General features: G+C 37.5%; 1 protein-coding gene across 1 annotated transcript in view; it reads left to right on the top strand.

Moving 5' to 3' along the window:
* Positions 1 to 24634, top strand: part of LOC311209456 (uncharacterized protein) — a gene marked incomplete at its 3' end in the record, with an annotated part of 40959 nt that extends 16325 nt beyond the window's left edge. The window contains exons 11-24 of the mRNA XM_084286802.1: positions 907 to 1071; positions 1690 to 2038; positions 10271 to 10355; positions 13139 to 13208; positions 13661 to 13732; positions 16227 to 16476; positions 16782 to 16974; positions 17780 to 17942; positions 18743 to 18808; positions 19364 to 19484; positions 21574 to 21722; positions 22016 to 22159; positions 23566 to 23727; positions 24246 to 24634. Coding sequence (XP_084142928.1) covers positions 907 to 1071; positions 1690 to 2038; positions 10271 to 10355; positions 13139 to 13208; positions 13661 to 13732; positions 16227 to 16476; positions 16782 to 16974; positions 17780 to 17942; positions 18743 to 18808; positions 19364 to 19484; positions 21574 to 21722; positions 22016 to 22159; positions 23566 to 23727; positions 24246 to 24634 — 2378 coding nt within the window. The remainder of the gene's footprint in view (positions 1 to 906; positions 1072 to 1689; positions 2039 to 10270; positions 10356 to 13138; positions 13209 to 13660; positions 13733 to 16226; positions 16477 to 16781; positions 16975 to 17779; positions 17943 to 18742; positions 18809 to 19363; positions 19485 to 21573; positions 21723 to 22015; positions 22160 to 23565; positions 23728 to 24245) is intronic.
* Positions 24635 to 25871: the final 1237 nt, after the last annotated feature.

Below are 25871 nucleotides of genomic sequence, written 5' to 3'. Positions count from 1 at the left end.
ACAAAAATATCTATGGGAGAAAAATCAACAACTTTCCAAGAATCCAGTTCTATCATTCCTTTCTCTAAAGACATGATTTAGAGGTTTGAATGCTGTTCTGGCTGCAGCTCTTTGGATATCCTTTAATTACCATTCTTACAAAAAGCAGTAATACAATGGAATTGCTCCTCACTCTGGATGAAACAGGACACATTACACTTTTTTTTTTTTTTTTTTTTTTTTTACTATTTAAAGATATTTCTAATCAGTTTACTTTCCTTAAATTCCTGGCATTCAGAATAATGTTGACTGGTGTGCTATCTATAAGAGCAGCATGCTTCAGTATGAGTCATTTCCAAACATCTGAGGGGAGGTACATGGCTAGAGAAGCTGGAGGTAGTTGTTCTGATGGATTTCTGTGAAGCCTTTTCAGTTTGGTCTTTCTGGAAAGCTTGTTCCTAAATACCTAATGTGCTTCTGATCCTGAATTTTGCCAAATATTTTGGTTTTGTTTTCATGTCTAAGCGATTGTTGTGTTATGAAACTTCTGGTTACGAAAATGATCTGCTAGTTATATGGCTACTGGGGATCTTTAAGAATTCAGTTATTCTGCTGGAACACCTATTTTCTACACAATTCACTGGTAACATATATATGTGTATATATATATTTATATTTAATTTAGATAGGTTTGAGTTTTCTTTATTCAACCTTAATTTTGCAGGTCTCTTGCCTATTCAGATCCAGTATGCTGAATCTTAAAGGGCTGATTCTACAAATACATCAGGCTTGATATAGTTATGCATGCTTAGGTAATAGTTGTATTAGAACACAAATCAATGCTTCAAGCAGAGTGGGAAAGTGTTTAGGGATGTTTTTCTGCTTGTGTCTTTAGATTACATTTTTATATATATATATTTTTTTTAGCTTCAGATGGGAAGATCTATGATGCTTATGTTCTGTATCCAAAGAACAGAGAGAGCTGCTTGTACTCATCAGATATTTTTGCTCTGAAGATACTGCCAGAGGTCTTAGAAAGACAGTGTGGATATAACCTCTTTATATTTGGGAGGAATGATTTAGCAGGAGAAGGTAAGCTATCCAAAGACAAATTAGACTTGAGTTTTCTTACTAGCAGCTGAAAAAAGGAAAGCAAAGTGACGCTAATTTATCAGGCAAAAATCAAAGTGTACTTTGCCCTAGTGAAATTCTTACAAAGCATTGCCTTACAAGGCTTTAAAACCCTTGTGGAGGTTTCCTTTGTGTGTGTATGCACACCAAGTTTCAGTTTCTAGCACCTGACACTGAAAATTGCAAGGTCTGTCCCACTGACTGCTTATGTGAAATGAAATGAAGAAACTCGTCTGAAACTTTTGCCATTTCACCTATGGTAATAATAAAATGACATCAAATCATAAGTAGTAGAAAGTTGGTAGCTCTTTTCCGTTTATGCAATACAAATATGTATGTTTTCATGTGGTCAGTGTATGTTTTCATGTGGTCAGAGCGTTGCATTAGCCAAATCTTCACTTGTCAGCTAACCCACAGTAACAGCTTGGATGCTCTTATCCTGTCCCTATTTATGAGGTAAAGGGAGGTTCAAATATCAAACAGTGAATGAAGCAGTTGCAACATATGAGTAACAAAAAATAAAACCCTGGCAGACAGTCTGATTTTTTTTTTTTTGCACAACCTTTTTTCTCTCTACAGCTGTGATCAGTATTGCTGATGAAAAAATCCGTCAAAGTAGAAGAGTGATAGTTATTTTAGTACCAGAACCATCATGTTACAGTATTCTAGAAGACGCGTCTGAAAAGCATCTAGCCATGTATAATGCTCTTATCCAGGATGGTATTAAAGTAATTCTGATCGAACTTGAAAAAATACACGACTATACTAACATGCCAGAATCCATCAAATATATTAAGCAAAAGTATGGGGCTATCCGATGGAAAGGTGACTTCTCGGAAAGGTCTCATTCAGCAAGTACCAGATTCTGGAAGAAAGTACGCTACCACATGCCGTCCAGAAAACGTGGATCTTCGTCAGGATTTCACTTGTTACCATAAAATACCAATTCTTCCTAAATAGCAGAAAAATGACAGTCACTGCCAAAGTTCATTATAATTAGTGATGGATGAATTGAAGGTCATATGTATCTGTTTTGTACAGAAAATCTCATCCAGATTTGCTGGATTGAAGGTACTACAACTTTGTCTACAGATGTGAATCACACTTTCTTCTGGCCAAATCAATAGAATGTTCTGTAATACCATCAGTAGCACACTGATGACATGGAAGCCATATAGGAAGTACATAAGGATACAGAAAATACGTTCTCTTGAAAGAGAATTGCACTGTGATTTGTTGGAATATTTTTTGACTTTAAAAATGGAAAGGAGAAAAAAGAAAACTTCTTTCCAGCAATTTAAGGTTGAATATGAAGGGAACTGTATTAATTATAATTGTGATGTTTTGTAATGGGTTTGGTTGATGCCAGTAAATGTTTGTGCTTTTTTTTTTTTTTTAATGAAATTACATGAATCTTATTTGTTACAAGTTTGTTATTTGCTGCTTTGTTCAGTTTGCTCAAAGATAATTCCATTTGTGTTAGTGCATCAGTGGGGTATCATCCAAGAGAAAAGGTAAGAGACAATCCCAACCCCCCCAAAAAAATACTATTCAACTCGGCGAAGCATAGATTCTCTTACCTGATCTTTTTACGTTTTAAAGAACTGCATGGTTTTCAATCATTTATCCCACTCAGACATCATAAAAATACTATATTGCTGTACCAGGTCATAAAAATGTAAAATCTCCAGAGGACTTTCTTTCCAGTTATGTGGCTTAGTATGTTCTTATTAGCCGTGTGGAACAATGAGCTCATGACACATTCTCTCATACAGAGTTCAGGATGGTTGACTTCTTCCCCTTTCTCCTAGGGACCAAAGGGCTTCAGGGCACAGGCAATGCAGCTGGGCAGTTTTCATGGGATGCCATTGGTAAAAGAGAGCAGGTCTCCTCTCCTGTTCCCAGCTAGGGTTCTGGCTTTAGCATTTGGCACCTCTGAAAACTGAAGCTGCCTGAACGGACTAACATGGCAGAAATTCTTTTCCTTGTAGCTTTCTCCCAGATAAGTGAGTTGATCTGGTTGCTAGAGAAGTCCAAGTGGAATGGCCGAAGTAAAGGGGTAGTGTGGTCAAGCTTTTTGGCTCCAGGTGTGTTTAGAAAATAGAGCTAAAGTAACATTGCCCAGTACTTAGAGAGAGAGAGATGGCTTGTGTTATTGCCTGTAGCTGCTTGCTTTTCTTTTTTCCCCTCTCCACTGATGTCGTAAGGAATCTAAGATGACTGGGCACCTAATTTAGCTGGGGTCAGATGAATTTATGATGGAGTTGCAACTTCTGTGCAGCTGTTTGGGAAAGGAATTTATTAAAACTTACTGTGGACATCAAATGCTTTTCCTTTCCCTCTTCTTTATTTTTTATTTTTTTTTTTAGCAATATTATGTTCAACACAATTTTGTTAGCTCTGAAGCTAAAATGCATATAGGCAGTGATGTAGTTTGTAATAATAAATTCTCTTGCAGGGCATTGATTGTTAAGAAATTATCAAATCTCTTTAAAATCATGTTTATAGCTATGAATTTTACAGGAATGAGAGATGTGAGAGCTAAATTGCGTGTGCTTTTCAGTCTGTGCTCAAAAGTTTACATTTTTAGTTTAAGAGATTTGTTTATGTATGGAAGCTTCAGCGTGTGTCTGTTACAAGTGGGCTGTGTGCTCGGAGTATAAGGCATATCTGGTTCTCCTGAACAACTGGAGCACCTTTTGTTCTCCTCCAAATCAAATTTCAGCAAATCTTTTCTCATACATCTCCCTTACCGCAGAACAACTATCTTACTACTGTGTCAAATTCCAGTGCTTTCCAAGCTGTACTTGAAGGCTGTTGCTAATACAGTATTAGGCAGAAATTTTGCCTTTGAGTTCATCTGAAAAAAACAATGCTCTGCATCATTCAGAACTCTTCAGCTCTTTGAAGACTGCTTCCTTCATTTTGACACTACAGTCTTTATTGGCTTTTTCTTCTTTCATGACTTTTCTGCCCTCCATTTTCAACCAAAAGAAACTGATAATGTGAGGTGCCATCCCACAGAACTGCCAAGTGATGATGGGATGCTGTGACTCTTGTGTTCTGCCTCACTAGTAATAAAACCAATGGAAATAGCTTCCACCTGAAGTTATTTGGTTACCTCAATGTGTGCTGGAAATCTGAAACCCTGCTTCTGGGGAACAATGCCTTCTGAGCTTCAAGCTTCATGTGTTGAGTGTGTCTGACCAGAATCTCTTCCCTTCAGGATAGGAAGGGAAAAACGTGCATTTGAAACGTCAAGATTTATCTCCAACTTTTATGATACTGGAATGTTTAATTGATGAATGTCATGTGTGTACAGACCAATACGTATGCTTATCTTCTGTTCTCATTGTGTGTTTTATACAAGACAAAAATGTCAGGGAAGAAACACTTTTGGTCATGAAGTGCCACATTCACTAAGCTGTTGCACTAAATTTCCTTTTCAATATAGTGTGTGTTTGGTGACAGCCTGTTGAGGGAGGATAAAAGAGCCTTGAGATCCATCCCAAGTTACTGAGATCCATCTGGGCAAGGCGAATGTGCTAATTGTTGTGGTTCACATTGACAGAAGAATTTAGTGGGACAGCAGCTCTGTGGTTTGGTTTTGGAACTCTTTTGTCAGAAGATCCCTATATCAAATGTGAAGACTAGACACTGGAAATATTGTATTTATACCCTGAGGACTAGTGCATAATATTGACTTTGTATTTCCACCTTGACAGTTTGTGGTTTGCAGGCCATCCAACAGAGCTCCAGTAACCTCTGGCCTCCTGAATTTTTCTTTTTATTTTTGCTGTCTGGAATAGATTGTATGATAAACTGCTACTTGTTATGCCTACCTTTGGTGGAAAGTTATTTTACTGAGCCAAAATACTTTTTTTTTTTTTTTTTTTTTTTTTTTGATACTTGTCCCTTTTGCTATATTTATATGACTGCTGAAGTTTTCCTGTGTGTTATGTAAAGACACTTTGAAGAGAGGTCCACTTTTAATTCAATAAAACACTACACAATTTTTTCTTACAGCATTGCTTTTTTTTTTCTCCTCATTCCTCCACTGAAGCACGCTGTGAATGAAGAATGGCACACAGCTGTCTTTGGTTTGAAAGTGTATCGATCAAAATGGCTTTTACTAGCTCTCCATTCAAGCTACTTTTCCCAGAATTGGGAGTGGAGGGGAGAGGGTCTCACTAACATGGGTTTAATCTGGTTTCAGTACAACATTAGCACAAACCACTTCACCCTGGTCATTCTCATTGCTCCCTGAGCATTCTCATTGCTCTGAAGTCCAATTTCAGTGGTCATTGTTACAGCTAAAAAAATTCTTATTAAATGTTTTGACTTACCCTACAAAACTAAAACTCCAATGGTCCAGTTCTCTAGTGGTTTTTTTTTTTTTTTTTTTTTTTTTTGTCGCCACAGTTTCCCCCAGGTGAGTTTAAGCATTACAAACCTGCAGGTAAAGAGAGAGAAAGTAAATTTGTTGGAGGGATGAAAACCAATGAATCATTTCCAGGGGGGGAAGGACAGATTTTGCCATAAAAAGTGGTCTTTTTCTTTTTTTTTTTTTTTTTTTCTTTAATTATTAGAAACTAGATGTTTCTTATAGAAATACAAATTATTTCCCATGCTTTACTGGTGAATAATTTGCAAGATGCTTGATTACCACACCTATAAGTCCAGAAAAAGTCCTGTAAAATGGATGTAAATGCTAAGTTAGTTGCTCGGTGTTAAAACCAAAAGTGGAATTGATTGTCTAGTAAAATAGAATTACACATTCTTAGCACTGAAAGCACATTTAGGCAGCCTTGACATTCTTAGGTACCTGATTTTTGGATAAACAGTACTAAACCAGCCTGTTTCATGCAGCTTTAAAGTTATCTAAGATAATTACCTGCAAATACATTTTGTGATATATTTTGTAGATTCAACAGAGAGTTTCATCTGTGCAAAGATATTCCCAACATCTTTAGCAAAGCTTAAAGTAGAAATTGCAAGAAAATATACAAAAACGGCTTTAAAGTTCTGTTAGGTTTGGATTCAACCTTTTCAGTTTCTGTTGAGAAAGAAATACGATGAATGTGTATTGTAGCCAAAAGCAAAAAATAAGACTGTGGCTATGAACCAGATAGCTTTGCCCTAAATAGACTTCCGTCTGTCTTAGAGATGTGCTATGACTAGAATCTCTTTTCATGCAGAAGGCATAGTTTACCGGGAACAGGTAAAGCACAAGGTTACTGATTTCTATCATTTCCTTTTAAAAAGTAGCAATTACATATCTTGCTTTTGTCACTTGCCCTAAAAAAACACAAACACACAACCCACACACCTCTCTGTCTCCCCTCCACTCCCTTCCTTCCACCCCAAAAAAAAAGAAGGTTGGAGAGTGCTCATGTTAGTACCATAGCTTAGGTCTATATAAGGAAGCATTGCCCTGAATTTTGCAAGATAACTCCACTGGTGTGGAAGACCTGGTCTCCACCCAATGCACATATCAAGAGGTTTTATTTCAGACTGTAGTCAGCCAACTTCAGTCCCACCCATACAGCAGCGAACATTCTCGCTCTGATTTGCAGAAGGAATGAAATACTTGTTTCAGGTATTCTCATTGTTTATATATCATTTATCAATGAAATACTATCCAAGGTGGGGAAAAAAATAATTAAAAAAAAAAAAAAAGGATTTCACAGAAAGATCCTAGTTGACAAATACATCATTTGGGGAAAAATGAAATATACCAACTTCTACACACAAATCTGTTCTCCTCATTACTCATTACCACCTCCGCAGTCACAGAAAGATAAGCCATGTCATGACCATTGCTCTGCTGCAATCCATTTTCGAAGATGGCACTGATAAGTTGAGTTAGAGTCCTCTCTGTGCAAATTGCAACATCATTCTGCCTCAGAGCTTCACGGCTTTGTTGCTGGAGCTGGTGGTTCTTGGTCTGCTTTGAAGTGGTGCTGGTGACAACATCAAATGGTCATGCAAACCAATGTCAGGTGTTGGACTTCTCTGGTCTTCCCTGCCTTTTTGACTTGTAACAGCCAAATTCTGTACTTCAGGTGTGACGTACCCCCGGATTTTGCTGTCTCATGAAACCCAGTCATTTCAGGTGATATTCCTCCAGAGGATTTGCTGAATTCTAATTCTTATCAGTCTCTGCAAAGTTGAATGATTGAATAGATCTCATTTTACCTGTTCATTTTGGTAATGTTTTAACAACATTTTGTTAACCAGAAACATTTTTTCACTATTAGTGATATTATAGTGAAGTTATGAGAAAAAAGGAATACTTCAGAGGTCTCTACCAACCTTGGCCATTCTGTGATTCACTCAGCAGAACCTCCTATGTGTATGTCTCAGTATTCTTCAAAAATGATTTATTTTTTTTTTAATTAGCGCTTCTAGAAAAAAAGCAGTAGAACAGATTATGGAACCCCTCACTTGTCTTTATGATAAACAGATTTGAACCCACAGATGTTTTTTGTTAGTGCAAAATAACATGGAAACTAGAAAACTTACATAAAAATAATTTGACCTTAAGCAGTAAGTGCGTAAGAAACATTTTCAAAATGAAATACGGGTATAATTGCTGACAAAAGACAGAGGAGGTGACTGCGTAAATCCTTAACTCTTTACTGAGCCAGGAATGAGTTCATTCTCTGTGTTCCTCCCAACAGGATAACGTCTGGAGCTGTTACAACACGCCTGCAGCCAGCACTAAGTACCTTCCTTTGGTGGAGGGCAACATACGCAGGCATAGCAGAGCTTCGGCTCTTATCTTACCTCATCTAATCTGTGGTTGTCATGTGGTGAGCAGGATGGTAGAATGTGTTTGTATTTGGTAGATACAATTTAGAAACAGTGCCAGAAAGCACAACAAAAATAAAAGCAGGGTGGGACAAACAGGATAAGCAACGATTATTCTCCACAGCTTTCCTGAAGTGTTTATAACTGGCTTAGCAAGTTTAGCAAATGTGTTTACGATGTACTTTTACCAAGAATGAGAACCTGCCTCGGCAGTCCCAAAGTGCCTGTGATTTCTGATTACTTTGGAAGGAACCTAGGAACGTGCTTTGCTCTATCTGACCATGTATTTTCAGGTAAGTTAATCAGCAAGCTACAGCGGTAAAATGCTTGTGTCTGATTCTGTACTGGCCATGTGGTTTTGAAGAGCTCTGAGTCCAGCAGCGGCGTGTGAGTGAAGCAGAGAGCCCCACACACTGGCGTATTGTGAACACAGCGCTCCTAGAGCAGCCGCAAGCTAAGTAACCTCCAAATGCCCCATCAGGGCTACTTTGTACGTGCTGAGTTTGCAGGTAAAAGCTTGGCAGTGAGATGGGACTACACCAGTATGTTCACGTTTGAGCCACAAAATAGTTCAGCGTGACACACAGCATGACCAAGCTGTTAAGGCAACCTCTTGAAAAAGCTAACAAACAGCTGGTGTCCCCGAGGGGCTCCTTCTGGCACCTCCACCTTGAAGGCACACCGTCTCCTCAGCTACAGAAGCGTGCTTCTGCCGCAGCGATAAGAAGCTGCCTGTGATACAAGAAAAAAAAAACAAGGCAAAAAAATAGAAAAAAAAAAAAAAAAAAAAAAAAAGTCCGTGACAGTCTGTTGCGATTGCAGCTGAGGTAACAGCTTGCCGGGTGGGGAGGGGAGCCCAGCCCTGACGTGGGGCTGCCTCACCACCACCATCGCCGCTGCCTGCGAACAGTGGAAAGGGAAGAGGAGGCTTCACCGGCTGGAGCTGCCCACAGGACGGGGTGAGGGGCCCCTCTCACCCCTCTCAGCCCCTACACAGACTGCCAGGGAGCCAGGCAGCAGGTAGACAGCAGTGGGGTTTCCCCTGGGAGCCCTCGGAGCTGTCAGGGGGATGAGGGGATCAGGAAGGTGCCCACCAGCCTGAGCTAGGTGTCTGGGAGCAGGGCTTGAGTAGGGCAGCAGCTGATGTGAGCTTGGAGCAGGGACCCATGCTCTTCTTGTCAGTCGTGTTGCAAGTCATTTGGCATCAGCAGGATTGGGATAATCCCTCTTTCCCTCCAGGAAAATCGGTACAGGTGTACAGGTAATCTTCCAGGTCCTGTTTTTTTTGGGGGGAGAGCGTGCGGAGACAGGGGGCAGGGTGATGTCTCTGACCAAAGTGTTGTCTTTTGGCTAAACAGGGCTGGAAACTGTTCACAAGCAGGGGTGAAATATTTCATAAAAGGTCAGTGTTTTCCTCCGCGAGTAATGCATGGTTTAATCTGACTTAATTTCGGAGAGGATTTATACAAGTACTTTTTCTCTGAATTTAAGCGTTGGCTCCTGGGCTGGATCAGTGTGCGTAGCCTGTCACAGCGCCGTTGGCTTGCTCAGCACAGGCTGGTTGGGGACCGGGAGTGCCATTATGCTCAGGTCCTCTGCCCCACTCACATGCGTGTTTCGAGGAATAGGTAAAAATTGTAATGCTGTAAAGCGTTTTGGTCCCCTACGTGGCAAGGGATGTGGGTGATTCACAGAAAAATGGCTAAAAATAGATCACAAATGAAAGTCCTGGTTCCGTAACCACCTCTGAACGGGCGGGCTAACACAGCTCTCCAGCGTCAGCTGTATTGCGAGCACAGGCATTTGCTGCAACCGGGAGGGACTTGACAAGTTCTCACGAAGAGTCAGGGCAGACTGTGCAGTTAGAAGCATTTAAGGTAGTATGTATGTATATACATTTTCTGATTTAAAATATTTGTGGGTTCATGTAAAAGAAATGGTGTCATAGTCTTGTGTGTGTTAGTTCTCTTCAGTTCCAAGAACAGGAGTGTTACACATTTTAATCCATCTGTGTGTTTGAACAAGACATTCAAAGAAAAAGTGCTGTGAGTGTGCAGTAATTACTGAAAGCCATGATTCTTCAAAGTTTTGATGAGACTATGTTTGTTTTTTTATTATTATTTTATTTTTATTTTTTTATTTTTTTTAATTGAGTATATCTACTTTGAAAGGGCTAAACAGAAGTGTCTTTCAGACATTTCTGCCTGTCCGTCTGTCTTTTAAACTGATGAGGATATTTCCTTTCAGGGTGAAACTGTGGACATGGCGTCAGATACAACGATTTTTTCCCCTTCTGGAGAATTTGGGCAAAAATAATAGCAGCTGAATTCTGTCCTGAATGGTAAAGCTCTACAGGTCACTTGCAGACTCAAGATGTGGACAAAATGGCTGGGAAAAGGGAGAAATTTAACTGTTTGCCATGGCATAATGTGGTAGGAAAAACATTTGCACTTGATTCTGCAGTCATACTTTATTATTTTCAGCATGATTTATGAAAACATGTCTACAGAACAGAGCCTGTTTTGCTGTCAGATATAACTTAAATATAAATGGAATTTTTTTTTTTTTCAGATAAGTAGTGTGGGTCCCCTCAGAGCAGTTCAAGTGCCTGGTTTTACACAGTGCTATATACTTGCAGCTCTTCCATGTTGGCAACAGGGCAAGTTAAAAACAAAACAAAACAAAACAACAACAACAAAAAAGAACTATTTAGAAAGAACATTGAACTTATAGAGGAGGGACCTGAATGACTGTTCTTCAGGATATGGCAAAATACTACCGCTCGATAGTTTCTGAATCTGCTGGTGAGGCAAAAACTGCTTGGAAAGCATATATGAGACAGAGTAATATGGTAAGGTAATAGAACAGAGCTTATTAAAAAATGATTCAAAAAGTTATAAAGAAAATACCTGGTCAAAAGTGGAGTCCATTCAGTCCTGTTTTCTCTTTAAATTATTTCCATTAAAATATTTTCATCTTCTTTAAAACTAAAATATAGAAATTTTAAGAATGACTGTCTACTCATCACATTTAGTCAAGAAAGGTGGAGTTTTGTACAAACACACATGAAATGCCTCTGGTGATTTAGAGCATAGTGTGTTTCTTTTTATGCTCAGTGTTCTTGTGGGGACTTAACTCCTTAAAGCTAAGCAAGAAAAGACGTGCCTGGTAATTAGAACGGAAATTGCAATGAGGGAAGAGAAGGGGAGGAAGGAGCAAAGCAGGCATTGCAAAAAGCAGTGGGTATGACTCAATGTATGGCGCACTCCAGAGTCAGTTTGGTGAAGAAAGACACAGATTCGGAAGCATCATATTTGATTACTGTTTAGGTTGGTGATTAGCTAAAGATTTTTAACATCAGGATGGGATTCTCCTGATTGTTCTTCAGCTTGTATAACTGCATTTTTCCTTTCATAGCTGTGTAAAAAGTGTAGTAGGTATCTGCAGAAGGTAGCTTTCAAGAAGAGAATTAGCAAAATTTTCAATGCATTATATAAGGATGGAGTCAGCATTAACTTTTGTGAAGGGAAGTCATGGCCCACAAACACTACAAGTGTATTAGAAGTGTAGATGTGTATGTGAACACACTGGCTGCAGAAGACATGGTTAATATAATCTGTCTTAATTTCCAAAAGGCATTCAGCAGAGCACTCAGTGAAACCAGACTGCTATGGTATATGTAGTCTCACATGTATAAATAAGTAGTTAAAAGATAAATGCTCAGTTTCTGAAGTGGAGGAAGATTGCCAGTGAAGTCCCAAGTGAACCTTTTCTGTTCAGCCTATTTTTTTAATGATCTGGACAATGCAGAACTGTTGCAGTGGCAGAATTCGCTGACAATACAAAGTTATTCAGGGTAAAAAGTGGAGGTGTTAATTGCAAAAAGTGTCATCAAGATGTCATGATAGCGATGCAGGTAAATGTAAAGAAAATTTTAAATGAAAACATATGGGTGAAATACTAACATCACATACAGAGTGGCTGACTGGGCTTCCCTGACTTTTTAACACTCAGTGATGCGATCGCAGGCCCATGAAAATATTAGGTCAATACTTAGTCGTAGTCAAAGAATGAATAGAAGTTTAGAAATTACTATGAAGTTATTAGAAATTAGTCCAGAATAAATAATTGTTTCCGTTCATAAATCTGTAATACACCTATGTTTTGATGATTGGATGCCACTTCTGGTTTTTCCTCACCATCTCAGGCAGGCTGTAGTGTACCTGGGGAATCACACTGAGGGGATGAGGTTGGCAGGGACCTCTGGAAGCCACCTCAATCAACCCCTGCTCCAGCAGGGCCACCCAGAGCAGGCTGCCCAGGACCATCTCCAGGTGGCCTTTGGAGATCTCCAGGAAGGTACAGAAGATGGTGGCAAAGATGATCAGATGTATGAAATCGGGCTCCATCTAAGGGACAGTTAAAGAGATAAAAACTAACTTGTAAAAACAAAAACTGGGGAGGAGTGTGCTAGAGATGTGGAAAATTTTGAGTGCTTGACAAGCTGAATAGGAAATGATCACTATTTTTTTTTTCTCTTCTGGTATAAAAGTTAGGAGCTGTCAGATAAAAAGAGCAGATAACAGGCTCAAAACAAGCCAAGGCAATTTTCTGTGTCAGTATTTAAAATCTGTGGCTCCTTGCCATGGTTTCAATGGCTTTGGAGGTTGTTGGACTAGTTTCATGGGAAAAAATCTGCTGGGGGCTATCAAGTATCTAGAGACTGACTCTGGCATAGCTTCCTAAATCATGATTTGATGGATTCTAGGAGACTATTCCAGAGGAATGTCTGTATATTCTTGTTCTCTTGCACTTTATTTCCCAAGACATCTGATATTGGCCACAGCTTGAGACAGGATATTGCTTTTGAGGGACCTCTGATGTTGCTGGCATACACATTCTTATGTATAGCTAGTTGCCTGTCACATTCAATCAGAATTGAGCCTTCCTTTTCTAAGAGAAAGCATGTTATGTAGTGGGGTGGCCTCGTAATTATTGCTTTTTAATCCTAGAGATGGTTGTATTTTCCTGTAACGTAGATGGTTCCTTTTAATATGCTACAAACATGTGAAGTGAATACACTTATATGAGAAAAGTACAGTTGTCAAAAGACACTCAATATGTTATAGAAACTGTGTAATACAAATATTGATTTTCAATTGTGGAAATTTATATTGGAAAACACTAATTCAAGATTTTCTTTCCTTTTCTGTAGGGAAACATTACAGCAAAAACATTACTTTCCTGTAAGATCACAACAGCATTTCTGTCTTTAATTATTGCAGGTAGGTTCATTGGTGGCTATGGAATGCCTTGTTTGGAAACTTAACTTTTCACATACGTAATAGTAATTTTCTGTGAAAATGGCTGAAAATTAAATTTAATGGTGAAGGTTAATTTTATGTGCGTGCTGGTAAGATTTTTTAAAAACATTTCTAAAAGCAGGAGCCTGTAAAGTGTGATATCTTATGTACTATCTTACACAAAATCACTTAGGTTGCAGGTGACCTCTTGAGATCATCTAGTCCAATCTTCCAGCTCAAAGAAGGGTCAGCTGGAGCAGGTTGCCCAGGACCATGTTCAGTTTTGTTTTAAACATCTCCACAGATGGAGACTCCACAACCTCTCTGAGCAACCTGTTCCAGTGTTTGATCACCCGTATAGTAAGAAAGTATTTTCTTGTGTTCAGATGGAATTTCGTGTGTTTCAGTGTGTCTCATGCCTATTGTCCTGTCAGTAGGCACTGCTGGGAAGAAGCTGTCTCCCTCTTTTTCATTCTGTTCCATCAGGTGTATAAGTTTACACATTGATAAGATCCACTCCACCACCAAGCTTTCTCTTCAAGTTGAACAGTCCCAGCTCTCTTGGCCTCTCTGATGCTCCAGTCCCTTAGTCATCTTTGTGGCCCTTCACTAGACTCCAGTAAATCCATCTCTCTCTTGTACTAGCAAGTGCTACTCCAGATGCATCTCACCATTGCTGAGTGCAGGAAGGATCACTTCTCTCAGCCTGTGGGCAGCACTCTTTCTAATGCAGCCCAGGACACCTTTAGCTACCTTTGCCATGACCAAGCATTTCTGACTTATGGTCTGACAGGACCTGAAGGTAGTCTGGAGTCTCCTGGACCCTGAGGGGATTCTTCCCCATGTACAGGACTTTGCATTTACCTTTGTTGGACTTCAGGAGATTCCTGTCAGCTCATTTCTGCAGCCTGTCGAGGTACCTCTGAATGGCAACACAACTCTCTGGTGTATGAACTGATGAAAGGAATTGTAGTTCTAACTTTCCAAAGTGTATTCATATGACTTTTTTCCATGTTGGAAAATACAGCCATTTGACAATTGATACAATGTCTAGATTTTTGTAAAACTACAAGAGTATTCAGTTTAATTTCTGCCCTTCAGTTGTCAACCAAGAATCCAGTGCATGTTAAAACTTTTCAAATGGATCAAATGAGTTGCTGTAATAATCTTGTCTTGCTACCTAGAATCTTGCTGCAGTGCCAGATTGTTAGAAGAAAAACACTCTGAATTTCCATTCCTTGAGTTTCTATTGTCTGTGGATGGACAAGTTCCTACACTCACCAGTCGTTTGGATATTTTGTTTTTGAAGCTAAGTTAAAATAATGGTCAGCATTAGGGGAGAGGGATTTCAGAGAATGTAAAGCAGGAAGTGCTCAAAATATGATACTATTTCCAAGCCTTAGGACTTAGTGGCAGAAAAATGCATCAATTTGTGTGGCCACAGCAAGTAATTACTGGTCTTCATTTCATAACCATCAAAGTTATGGAGCAATCTGTACAGATATCTGAGCTATTCAGTGTTTTGTTAAGTAATTTGGTATGCATGTAGGATATATGCATGTACTAGATGGTGAGAACATTAAGGTAGAAATTCTTGGGAAAAATACTACTTTGACATCTCTGGATGCTCTCTGGAATCATTATCTGTGTCTTCACTGATGGTCAGAAAAGCAGAATTTTAGGAAAGAAATACATTAGAAAACAAGGCTTTGTTATGCCCTATATAACTTCATGGTAAATGTGCATCAGTTGAACTCTGCAATTCTGATTATTCCATCTGTGAAAGACTGGGTCAAAATAGGCAAAGAAGTAGGTGACAGTGTTGTCTGAGATGTGATGGCTTCCATATGAGAAATCATTAAATGAATGAGGATTCTGAGGTAAAGAAAAGAGATGACATAGGGAAGGTGTGGCAGAGGTCAGTAAAATCATGACTACAAGAGAGTAGGCAGATAATGGAATGTTTATGTTGTCATTTCTCATAACAAGAAATAAATGATACCCAGAGAAATAATAAAAGGCAATAGTATTTCATGAAGAGCATGAAAGGGAAGAGAGGGGCCGGAAACAAACTATTAATTTACACATCCTGTCCTACTTTACTTTCTTATACATATGGAACTGACTGTTATCAGAGACAGGCTTTTGGACTGGGCAGATGCTTGCATGGCCGTGCATGGCTGTTCTTGCATTCTAGTAAAACAAGTTATTTTAGATAAATAGTACTGACTCTGGAATGTGACCAGCGTATCCCGAGTTGCTGCTTTTTTTGTTGTACTGACAAAAAAATAAAATAAAATAAAATAAAATAAAATAAAATAAAATAAAATAAAATAAAATAAAATAAAATAAAATAAAATAAAATAAAATAAAAATTCTTGTGGTGTTGCTCTTTTCCCATCTGAATCTCCTTGGGTTCAGGGGAAAGAAAATGAGCTCATCATAAGTGCTTGTAAAAGTTCCTCTCTAAATGCTCATAAAATGAGGGATGAGTTGAAATTTCCATAGCAAATTTAATTCTTGTACAACTGCAACTTTAACTTTCATTGTCCTCTTAGGACATTTGGGTACTGCAAGTATAGTCTGCCTTAAAAACTTACTTTGCCTATTCTTAAGTGAAAGTAGCAAATAAAGACACTAAATTTGAAAAATGTGTGTGCACATGCGTATTATGTGAGTGAAACAGACTGAAGAAATACAAGGACTCTAATCATTTGCATCTGAACTAAAACATACAAATGACAATCAGCTACAAAGTGATTCTGTTAAACATAGAAGTTGCACTTGGAAAACAGCATTTCACTTCAATAGCGCATCTGTATATTATTGAATAATGCTCTCAACTCCAAAGACAAGGGATTATAATTGTATTTTAGTAAATGACGTAAGAATGAAGGTGAACACTACAATAAACTTAGTAAACATGATCAATGATCAGTAGTTCAGCGTATTCTTTCACAATGTTTGAGGTTTTCTTTAACGTTTATCTCTTTCCTTTAGAGAAATATGAAGCCTATGATGTGATGTTTAGGCACAGTCTTGTGCCTGCTGGGCAGCCTCTTGCTATTACATGTTCTCTGGAAAAGAGCTTGAATGTTAAAAGTGGAGACTACAACTTAACATGGTATAAAGTTGGTAACCAGACAGCTGTGCCTAGAGACAAACTTTCTAGAATTCATCAGCAGAAGAATTTAATTTGGTTTCTCCCTGCAATGTTAGAAGATTCTGGAGATTATGAATGTGTCATAAGGTGATGGTTAAAAAAATTAAATTGCTATAGAAATGAGTTGCAAATGGAATAACTTTTAAAAAGCAAGTAGGATTTTTGGGGTAAGAGAAATACTAAATAAGAAGGGAGAAGAAGGGGGAATATGTTCACAAAAACTAACTTTATAGTGGTATTGGGGGATGTAAGTCTTTTTTTTTTTTTTTGGTAAGCAAAAGTAAATCTATAAGAGAAATTATAAATTGTAGTCCTCTCTTTCTCTTCCAAAAAGAATACAATACATTTTTGAGTTGGAAAATATGTCAAGTAGCTTAATTACGTTATGTTAGTTGCAGGAATTTGACAAGCTGCAGCAAAATGTCTACAAAAGTAACGGTTTTTGAGAGGATTGATGGTTCATGCTTAAACAAAAAATTTGCTGTAGAGGAGGTGGTATTTACTTCATCATCTGCAAAGGTTGTGTGTCCACACTTGAGTTACTTCAGGAATGAGAAGAATATACTGCCTGTTCGCTGGTATAAGGTAACAATACCCTCTTTTTTACTGACATAAATTATTTAATTATTATATCAATTATTTAAAATATAAGTAACTGAGATTTATGAATTGTAGGAGAAAAACTACATATTTATTATAAATGTGAGAAAGAATATTTTAGAACAACTGGAGGAGGGGGAATAAAACTTTCATCTTCTAAAGTTATATACAATTTTTTTTGAATAATGGGATAGAAATTCAGTTTAAATGTAGCTTTGACCCATATATCCACTAGGTGGCATCTTTTAACCTGGTAGTGAAACACTGTCATTCATTTCTTTTGCGTGGAAACAGTAAGTGCTTTGTGAGACAAAACATATCCATTGTGTGTTCAGTATTGTTCCATCAAATAAATGTCATTTTGTATTGTTTACAATTATTTTATGGCTACTTCTGTTAAGAACATATTGCCTTCTCCAGCATTACTGCCTCATGCCTGTGCGATCTATAAGATACTGAGAATATTTGAGTACTTGAAAAAATTAAGTCTAATTATTGAGTGATTCTTCATTAACAAATACTTTTATAAAACCTGACCCCTCCATGTCACTTCCTTATTTCTCTCTTTTATATGTATATATATATATTTTAATATGAGAATAATGGGTGTATCTGTGAATTAGAAACCCAGAGTCCAAATGAACTGTGGTTTGCTTTTATTTTAGCCCCCTTCCCCTTCCTCAGGCCGTACAAGGAATCCATCCTTATGTTGTGGTCCACTGAAAGCTCAGATTGCATTAAAGAGTTACAAATCATGTGATAGTGATGTGAGTTCTTTACCCATGTTTAGGACTGTCAGCTATTAAAAGGGAGAAGGTTTGCCTTTTTAAACAGTGATCTTGTGATTTTCAATGTGACTGTGCAAGATCAAGGAAACTATACTTGCAAAACAACATATATCTACAATGGAAAGCAATATAACATTTCACGAGACGTTATTCTGACTGTAGCGGGTAAGTAGATAAATTCACTTTTTGTTTATAGCAAGGACTCTACAAAAGTTTGTCCAGGTTTCTAATGACAGTTAAAAGATTCAATTTGTGGTAGAGACACATAGGACAATTAGTTTGCACCTAAAAAAGGGAAATAAATGCTACATGAGAATTTATATATTTTAATCTACTGTTACCACTCTGTTGATTACTCTTCCTTTGTAACTTGTACAGAGAAATAAACTTTCCAGAGTGTTGTATGCCAAGTACTAATGTAAACATCTAAACAGGAAGGTTGGTGTTGTACTTCCTTTAGATAGTGCTCTGGGCAGAACTGTAAGGCCTTTAATGGAGTACAGAAATTTAATTTCACCTTTATAATATTGAAAGTCTAAAACAGATAAATTGCAGTCTAAAATTATTTATCTCCAGTTTGTATCTGTGAGTTGCTGGCTGATAAGCTAGCCAGACTGTAAAGTGGTAATAATATAGATATTTACCTATATCCTTCTCTGCACCTCTGTGTACAATATTACATGATTTATATGTCATGGAACAGAGAGTCTGTCATCACCATGATGACATCAGATTAGTAGCACTACATTTTGGAAAGGGTGGAGTGAAGAATAGTTGAGCTTCAAGTCACGAGAAATATGACTGTCTTAGATATGACACTGACTATTGAGTGATGTCTGTTGTAAAATTGCTGTCAACCTTGTCCATAGGACAGGGTGTTTTTAGGTTGTTGTTTGGTTATAGAGCATAGAACAGGCTGCAGCTGTCCATGGTTTTCTGAAAAGGACTTTCTATCTTTTGCTTAGTGAGCCCACCAAAAAAGCCTCCAGAAATATCTTATCCACGAAACAACTCCATTGAAGTGGAACTTGGTAAGTAATTTTCCCTATAAAAAATATGATTTTGTATCCTAGTGAAAATTCACGCCCAAGAAGAGTGTGTGCTTGTTTTCTTTAGACAAAAACTAGTTCGGTGACCAGAACAGTTTCTCCTTTACACCCTGCAGTCTCTTGCAGGAGAAGTGTTTGGGGGTGGGAAGGAAAGAGACAAGGGATATTGCTTAAAAAGCCATAGAAAAGCCATAGGGAAATTTCTCAGATGCGATGAAAGTTATAGGGAAACCAAGTGAATCTCTGTCACATCCATTGCTTTCCATCACTCTGAAAGAGGTTCTGAAAACAGATCCATCTTTGAATCTGCAGGGAAAGTGATACCACAAAGGGAGACATCTTCCTGATTTGGTCTCTTCCATCCTATCAGTCTCTTTTTGAAACAGCACATCACTGAATGTATAGGCACTGTTAGAGGAGCTTTTCTGAAAGGGTGTGGGGCCTTCCTTAGCTGGTCTATATGGGAGTCTGTGAACAGAACTGTATAACTTTTAGAGTATGAAAATTAACTTTTCACTTTGTAACACAATTTTATAGGCTCACAGGTTACAGTGGATTGCAATACAACAGGTGCTGATGGGTATGAAGTGTTTTGGACAGGCAACGGTGTGTATATTGATGTATTTTATATGAGCAGAATTTTTGCAAGGCCTTATGAGTAAGTATATTTTCAGATTAGAAAATACTGGATTGGCAACCAAAGTGGAACTTTCTGACTCTTGCCTCCTCCATTTCACTTTTGGTTTGATGTAGAAACTTGAAATGTAGTAGGTGCATGGATTTTGTGTGAATTATGTTATTTCTGGTCATTATAAAAATCTGTCTAAATTTATGACCTTGGGAAAAGGTGACCTACAGAGGCGTACAGTCTCACAACTGTAATGCATTTTCTGCTGAGCAAGTTCTGGCCCAGAGGACCGAGACCTCTTTCAGTGGGGTCAAGCATGTCCTGCCACATGATCTTCAGACTGTCTCTCCGGTGTTCTCCTTGTCCTTCCCATCTACCTCTCTGAAAGGTTACAAGAAGGATAAACTGTGCTTTACAGGAGAAATTGAGACTTCTAGTTTTAACAGTCTTGAGTTAGAGAAGTGTAACTGCGATCAGGTAGAGAGCTAATGGAAGATTTTGTTGAGGATGTGCACTGAAGCTTAGTGGAGTGAGAGGAGAAAAGGAAGACAGATTTCCATGATGGGTTGGGGTCTGAGAGGAAGACTGAGATTTGGACTGAGTGAAGCAATTGTGAGATAAGGTGAGGATGAAAGGAGGGAAATGGAGTTAGGAGGGAAAAAATTAGACCTGACTTGGAAAGGCAACTAAAAGTGAAGCAGAAGGAAGTCTGAAAAAGTGTCACAGATACGATTGGTTGGGAACTAAGGTACTGAAAGCTAGCTTTTTTGTCAGCCCTCATCTCACGGTGGTGCTATGAAGAATAAATGTGATTGCTTTTATACGTTCTCAAGCACCATCTGTGAGGGAGAAACTGATGAAGAAATTAGAATGATATCTTCAAGGTAAGAATATGGTTCTGAGAAATTATTAAGTCCTCATTGTAAAACAAAGGGGGAAATAAATGCTGAATTCTTTTAGTGCTCACCTAGAGAAAACCCTATACAGAAGTCATATCTTATAACGTCATAAGCAATTGTGATGTCATAAACAATTTGACCATAATACAGTCATTGAGCTGATATCATAAAAGTGATGCTATTTTTTTATATTTCCTAACACTTAAATGGTTGTCTTGTTATATTTGCAAGCATAATATTCTCTGGATCTAGTCATTTGTATTAATGACATTGATTCATTTACTCCTTACAGTGTTCAAACTGCTATAACCTATTGGTCATATACAGATTTGTGTGGTCCTGTATGTGGTTTCTATGATTTATTTCAAGCCTTTTTTTATTATTATTTTGCATTTGAAGTGGTAATTAGAGTATGTTTTAAAGGACAAAAAGTTATTCGCTAACTAGTCTGGTTAGTTAATTTTGCATTTGAGATCTACTGTTAATGAGGTAGTAATATCCCTTATTTTGCTGATTGTTAAAAAGTTACTTAGTTTGAACATCAGTCACACATAACAGAACATGACTAATTGAATGTGCAGCTTTAATATCTTTTTTGTGCCCTTATGCAATGGGAATAACTTGTTGTTACAACATTGCATGTTGTAATGGTGCAGCCTGATGTTATAGCTGTTCAGAGTCTATTCTGATTCTTGGGATGAAGCAGCAATGTAGATCCTATTTCCTGCAGATGGAATGCATCATGAGTTAGTGTTGTCTGCTTTGGTTGACAACTTCATTGTCTTCCCTGTCCCAGAGCTGCTCACCAGAAGATGATGTCCTTGTACTGGGGCCACTTGTTAAGTCATTTCATGTTGTGCAATTTTCTCTTCAGGCAAGCACTGGGGCTCTCCACAGGGGCTGAGAACCCCCTGTAACAAGAGGGGGGTTTATGTTTGTAAGATATATGTTTGTACTGTAGTCTATATATATCATATTTTTGGGGGAAACAGCTCCTGATAGGATTGGCTCATGTTTTCTGATGTCTATGCTAAACCTCAGTAAGAGGCCCAACTGCTGTTTGGGTGTCCCTCATGTAATGTAGTTACTCATCTGCTGTTACTGAAGTTCAGTTGACATTTGCAGATAGAAGTGACCATTGTCATGTTTCAGATATTAGTAAGGAAGCCATTACAGAAAGAACTGTGTTTTTATGTCTCAGTTTGTCATCTTTTGCATAGGGAGGAAACTTCTTATGATGGACGCCCTATCTATTCTGTGAAGCTCATAATTTCAGAAGTGAATAGTGAAGATTATGAACAACCATTTGTCTGTCAAGCTTCAAATGCCTTTGGGCAGGTTGCATCCTATATTATACTAAAACACAGAGGTAAGGACTACTGCTATTTTTTGTGGTCTTTGTATCACTTGACTTTCCTGGAAGGGGTTTTGACACCAAATGCTCATAAATCGCATCAACAGAATGCACAAGGATTACTCTTTGTGTATTTATGCATGTCCCCCATGCATATGGGAGGAGTCGCTGTAGTTATATATTTATCATTATTAAAATAATAGGTGGAAATGAAAAATATGAAATTCACATTTGTACTACGTTTGTGTGAAAGATCAGATTTGGACAAATTCAACATTTTCTTTTTATTGTTATTATATTTTGTGCAGTTCCTGATACACGAACATGGCTGATTGGAGGGCTTCTCTCTTTGTTGATTTTAACATTTATTATTTTAATAATCTATAAGATTTTCAAGATTGACCTGGTGCTTTGGTACCGGGATTCTGGATGTGCCTTTGTAAGTAAGGAAGGTAAGTGAGTGTGACTAATTATGTTGTAACTAGCCTATCAATTTTTTTTTTTCATTTACCATTATTTCTAAGCAATAATATGATTATTTAATAGAACGTATTTGGAATTTCCTTGAGAATTATTCAGATATGCTCTGAAAGATTTTTTCAGTCATGTGGGTGAAATATGTAATCATAATTGAGGTGATAAACACTGCAGAATAATTAAAACAGTTATGATGAGTTATGGTCAGAAAGAACTCTATATTTTTTTCCCCAATTAGCATGTTGCACTCACTTTTCTGTAGTTTCTCTGTGTGTAGATTTGTGGTCACTGATGATGATCAATAGGTGTCAGCAGAGCTACATCCCATAGACTAGCTGTTTAAAAATGTGCATTAAATATTTATAGTAAAAATGAGACTCCCATTTTCTCAGAGAAAAGCGTTGGTTGATTTGTTTGTTTTTGCGCAACTTCTCTGTCTTACTCATCACTTTTCCTATAAATCCTGCAAGTTATGATGGTTACATGCCAAAGAGAAGAAATTATACTAGTTGTCTCTTCTGTGATTCAGTGTTTCTATTACTTATTATGTGTTATCTATTAAATATGTGTTTCTGTTGATGTAGTGTAGATAAATACATTGAATGAGTGTGAAAAAGTGGGAATAAGTGCAACATAGTTTATATTTTGCTTGGGCAACCCTTAGAATTTGATTGTCTGAAGTTCCCCAGAGCTTGAAAGTAAATGGATTATGTGCAATAAGATAGTAAACATTTAAAAGCTGAGTTTTCCCAGTAATTTTTAATATTCTAATGAGAATATAAAATCAAAGAAACTATGTTTCGTAACTTGGTGAGCAAAACTTATCTTGTTGAGTTAAATTTGATTTTGCTTTAGTTTCTTCACTTCACTACTGTTTATTATGCAATATTGACTCTCAAAACTTCAGGCTTTTTCTGGTCTCTATCTGCCTTTTACTCACATAATTATTAGGAAAGAATTGCCATTTTTCCACCCTTGCTGGTGGTTCATCATAAGTGGAAAGAACTGCTGTTGGGTTTGTTTCAGGAGAGGTGGCGAAGAAAGTCCTGCAATAAGACACTTTATTAATGTCCTGGCACTTGTGGGGCTGGGGACTCCTTCCTGCAGACCCCAGGGTCTTGCATCGAGCTCACTTGCTGGCAATGTTCTGCCCCATGAGAGGAAAAAGAGATCAGATTCTGTGGTTCATCATCTTCCTTTTGACCTGTAGAGCATTTTAATGTTTTGCTGTTATTCTGTCAGGCAGGTGTGAATAAATCCCTCATTACTATTTTTTAAATAGTTTAGAATGAAACCTTGTAATAGAAGGAAACCTTGTAATTTCCTAATAGAAACATGTTTCTTCCTTTCTGTTTAACAGAAACATTTGTGTTTGTTTTAGATGGGAAAATCTATGATGCGTATGTCCTGTATACAAAAGGCAGTGGAGGCAGCAGCTTCTGTCATCTGGAAACCTTTGTTCTTGGAATTCTCCCCAGTGTTTTAGAACAACAATGTGGATATAATCTCTTTATATTAGGAAGGGATGATTTACCAGGAGAAGGTATGGTTTAATTAGCAGAATTAATATGTTGGGGTTAGAAGATTACATATACAACCGAAAAAAAACAGCTATTATTGTAAAGCAAATTTAAAACTAAGCTCTTGTTGTTGTTGTTGTTCTTGTTTATTTGTTTGTTTTTATATGGAGAATTTGATCTCTTGTCCATTGGATAATATGTTAATTTCTAATAAGTTGTTGTTTTTGGTGGTGGTGGTGGTTTTCCATATTCAAATTTCTGTTTTGATGTTATAAGCACCTGCATTTTCTTTCTAATGATAAACAAGCTCCTGGGGACTGAAGAAAACAATTTTTGTCAGCAATTTTATGCAATGGACTTGAATCATGGATGATAGTTGGGAGATCTCAGACCTATCAGTTCTTTCTCTGAGCTAGTTATTATTCCATATATATAATATACCTATATACACACATAAAAATTTAAAAAAATAATATTTGAAATATTGAAATATTTTGCATCAGTTATAAAGTTTCTATGCAAACTTTGATTGTTCTTTCAGCTGTGGTCAGTGTTGCTGATGAAACCCTTAAGCAAAGCAGAAGGCTGATGATTATTTTGGCATCGGAAACACCTAGTTGCCTGTTAGAAGATGCTTGTGAACAACAATTAGCTATGTACAATGCTCTCATCCGTGATGGGACTCAAGTAATTCTTATAGAAATGGATGAAATACTGGACTACACAAGCATGCCAGAATCAGTCAGGTACATTAAGCAAAAACATGGGGCTATCCAATGGAAAGGAGACTTCTCAGAAAAATCTTGTTCAGCAAATACAAAATTCTGGAAGAATGTACGCTATCAGATGCCATCTAAGAAAAAAATGTCTCATTCTGAAATTTATTTATTGCGCCAAACTTTGAACAGTTCCACCACGAAGGGAAACTAAGACCCACTTACTAAAATAATACTGCAAAGGTAATTCTAAAACGCTTTCTACAGAAATTCTGTGTGTTATGAACAGTGTTTTCTTCAAGGAGTATGAACTACTCATCCTGTCCCCAAATTATATCCCTAATTGGAAAATTCTGTGCAACTTTGTTTCTGCTTGGGCTATGGATAGTGACACAATTTATTGTGTTGGCCTCAACCAGACATTTGAAGTAAGTATGCAGATGTTGTTGGACTGTTAAATAGTGGTAATCTACAGAAATGAAATATCCACTGAAGAACCAACCTTGAAGTCCATTTGTTTCCTAATTCAAACTGCAGATGATAAATTAAAAACGTTTGTGTAGGCTGCATTTTCCTAGTTTTTCTGTTCTTCTTGTTGCCCCTCTGTGGTTGTCTGACTTCCTCATTACCACAAGAATTTGTACTGTGCAAGTTCTGGGGGCCCTTCCTGAGCAACAGTTCTCATCATTGCTTCTTTAAAGGGATGGGGAAATATATGACATGGCAGGTATATTTTAAACTCCTCATGATACTGCATGCATTTCAGCTGAACAGTTGATTACCAAATGTGTTAGAGGAATGGAATGAAATCCACGACTTCTTAAACATTTATTGAATAATTCTGTGAGAACTCATACATGTTTTTTTTTTTTTTTTCTAAACTTTGAAATGGTCAGGAAAATGAAAATATTTCAGGTTTCTTGCAAACCCGAAGCTTTCTAGACTGTGCTGCTACTCAGGAAATCATGGCAATAAATCATATCTTATTTACGGCCAAAAAAATAATAAAAAAAATAGAGGCATGTGGCTTTATCTACTTGGAAGTAGCTTTGTACTTCTAGGCACTTCTTTGTACTTCCATTGTTTTATGTGTATCACCATGAAAAGGGGAATGCTACTTCCTTTCCAAGATGGTCTGAAATGGCAACAGTTTTCACTCTCCATCCTTGAAGAGCATCATCTGAATACAAATGTGAATTCTACTTGCTTTTTGTGTTCATATCTAAAATTGAGCAGGTTCTTAAATTATATTTCTTGTCAGGATAACATCTCTCACTGATTCCTTTCCAGTTTTCAGACATGTTTATGCTCTGGTATATACTCATAGTTGGGCTTTATTTGTATTGATGGGACAGACATTAAGAACCAGGAGTGTAACATTTATAAAGTGAAAGACTTGCAGTAGCATTTCATGGTAGCTATTTCTTTGTGAAGGTTGAATTATATTCCTT

The sequence above is a fragment of the Netta rufina genome, assembly GCF_964035555.1.
Source record: "Netta rufina genome assembly, chromosome: 1".
Classification (NCBI taxonomy): Eukaryota; Metazoa; Chordata; class Aves; order Anseriformes; family Anatidae; genus Netta; species Netta rufina.
This window is presented reverse-complemented; position numbering and strand designations above follow the sequence as displayed.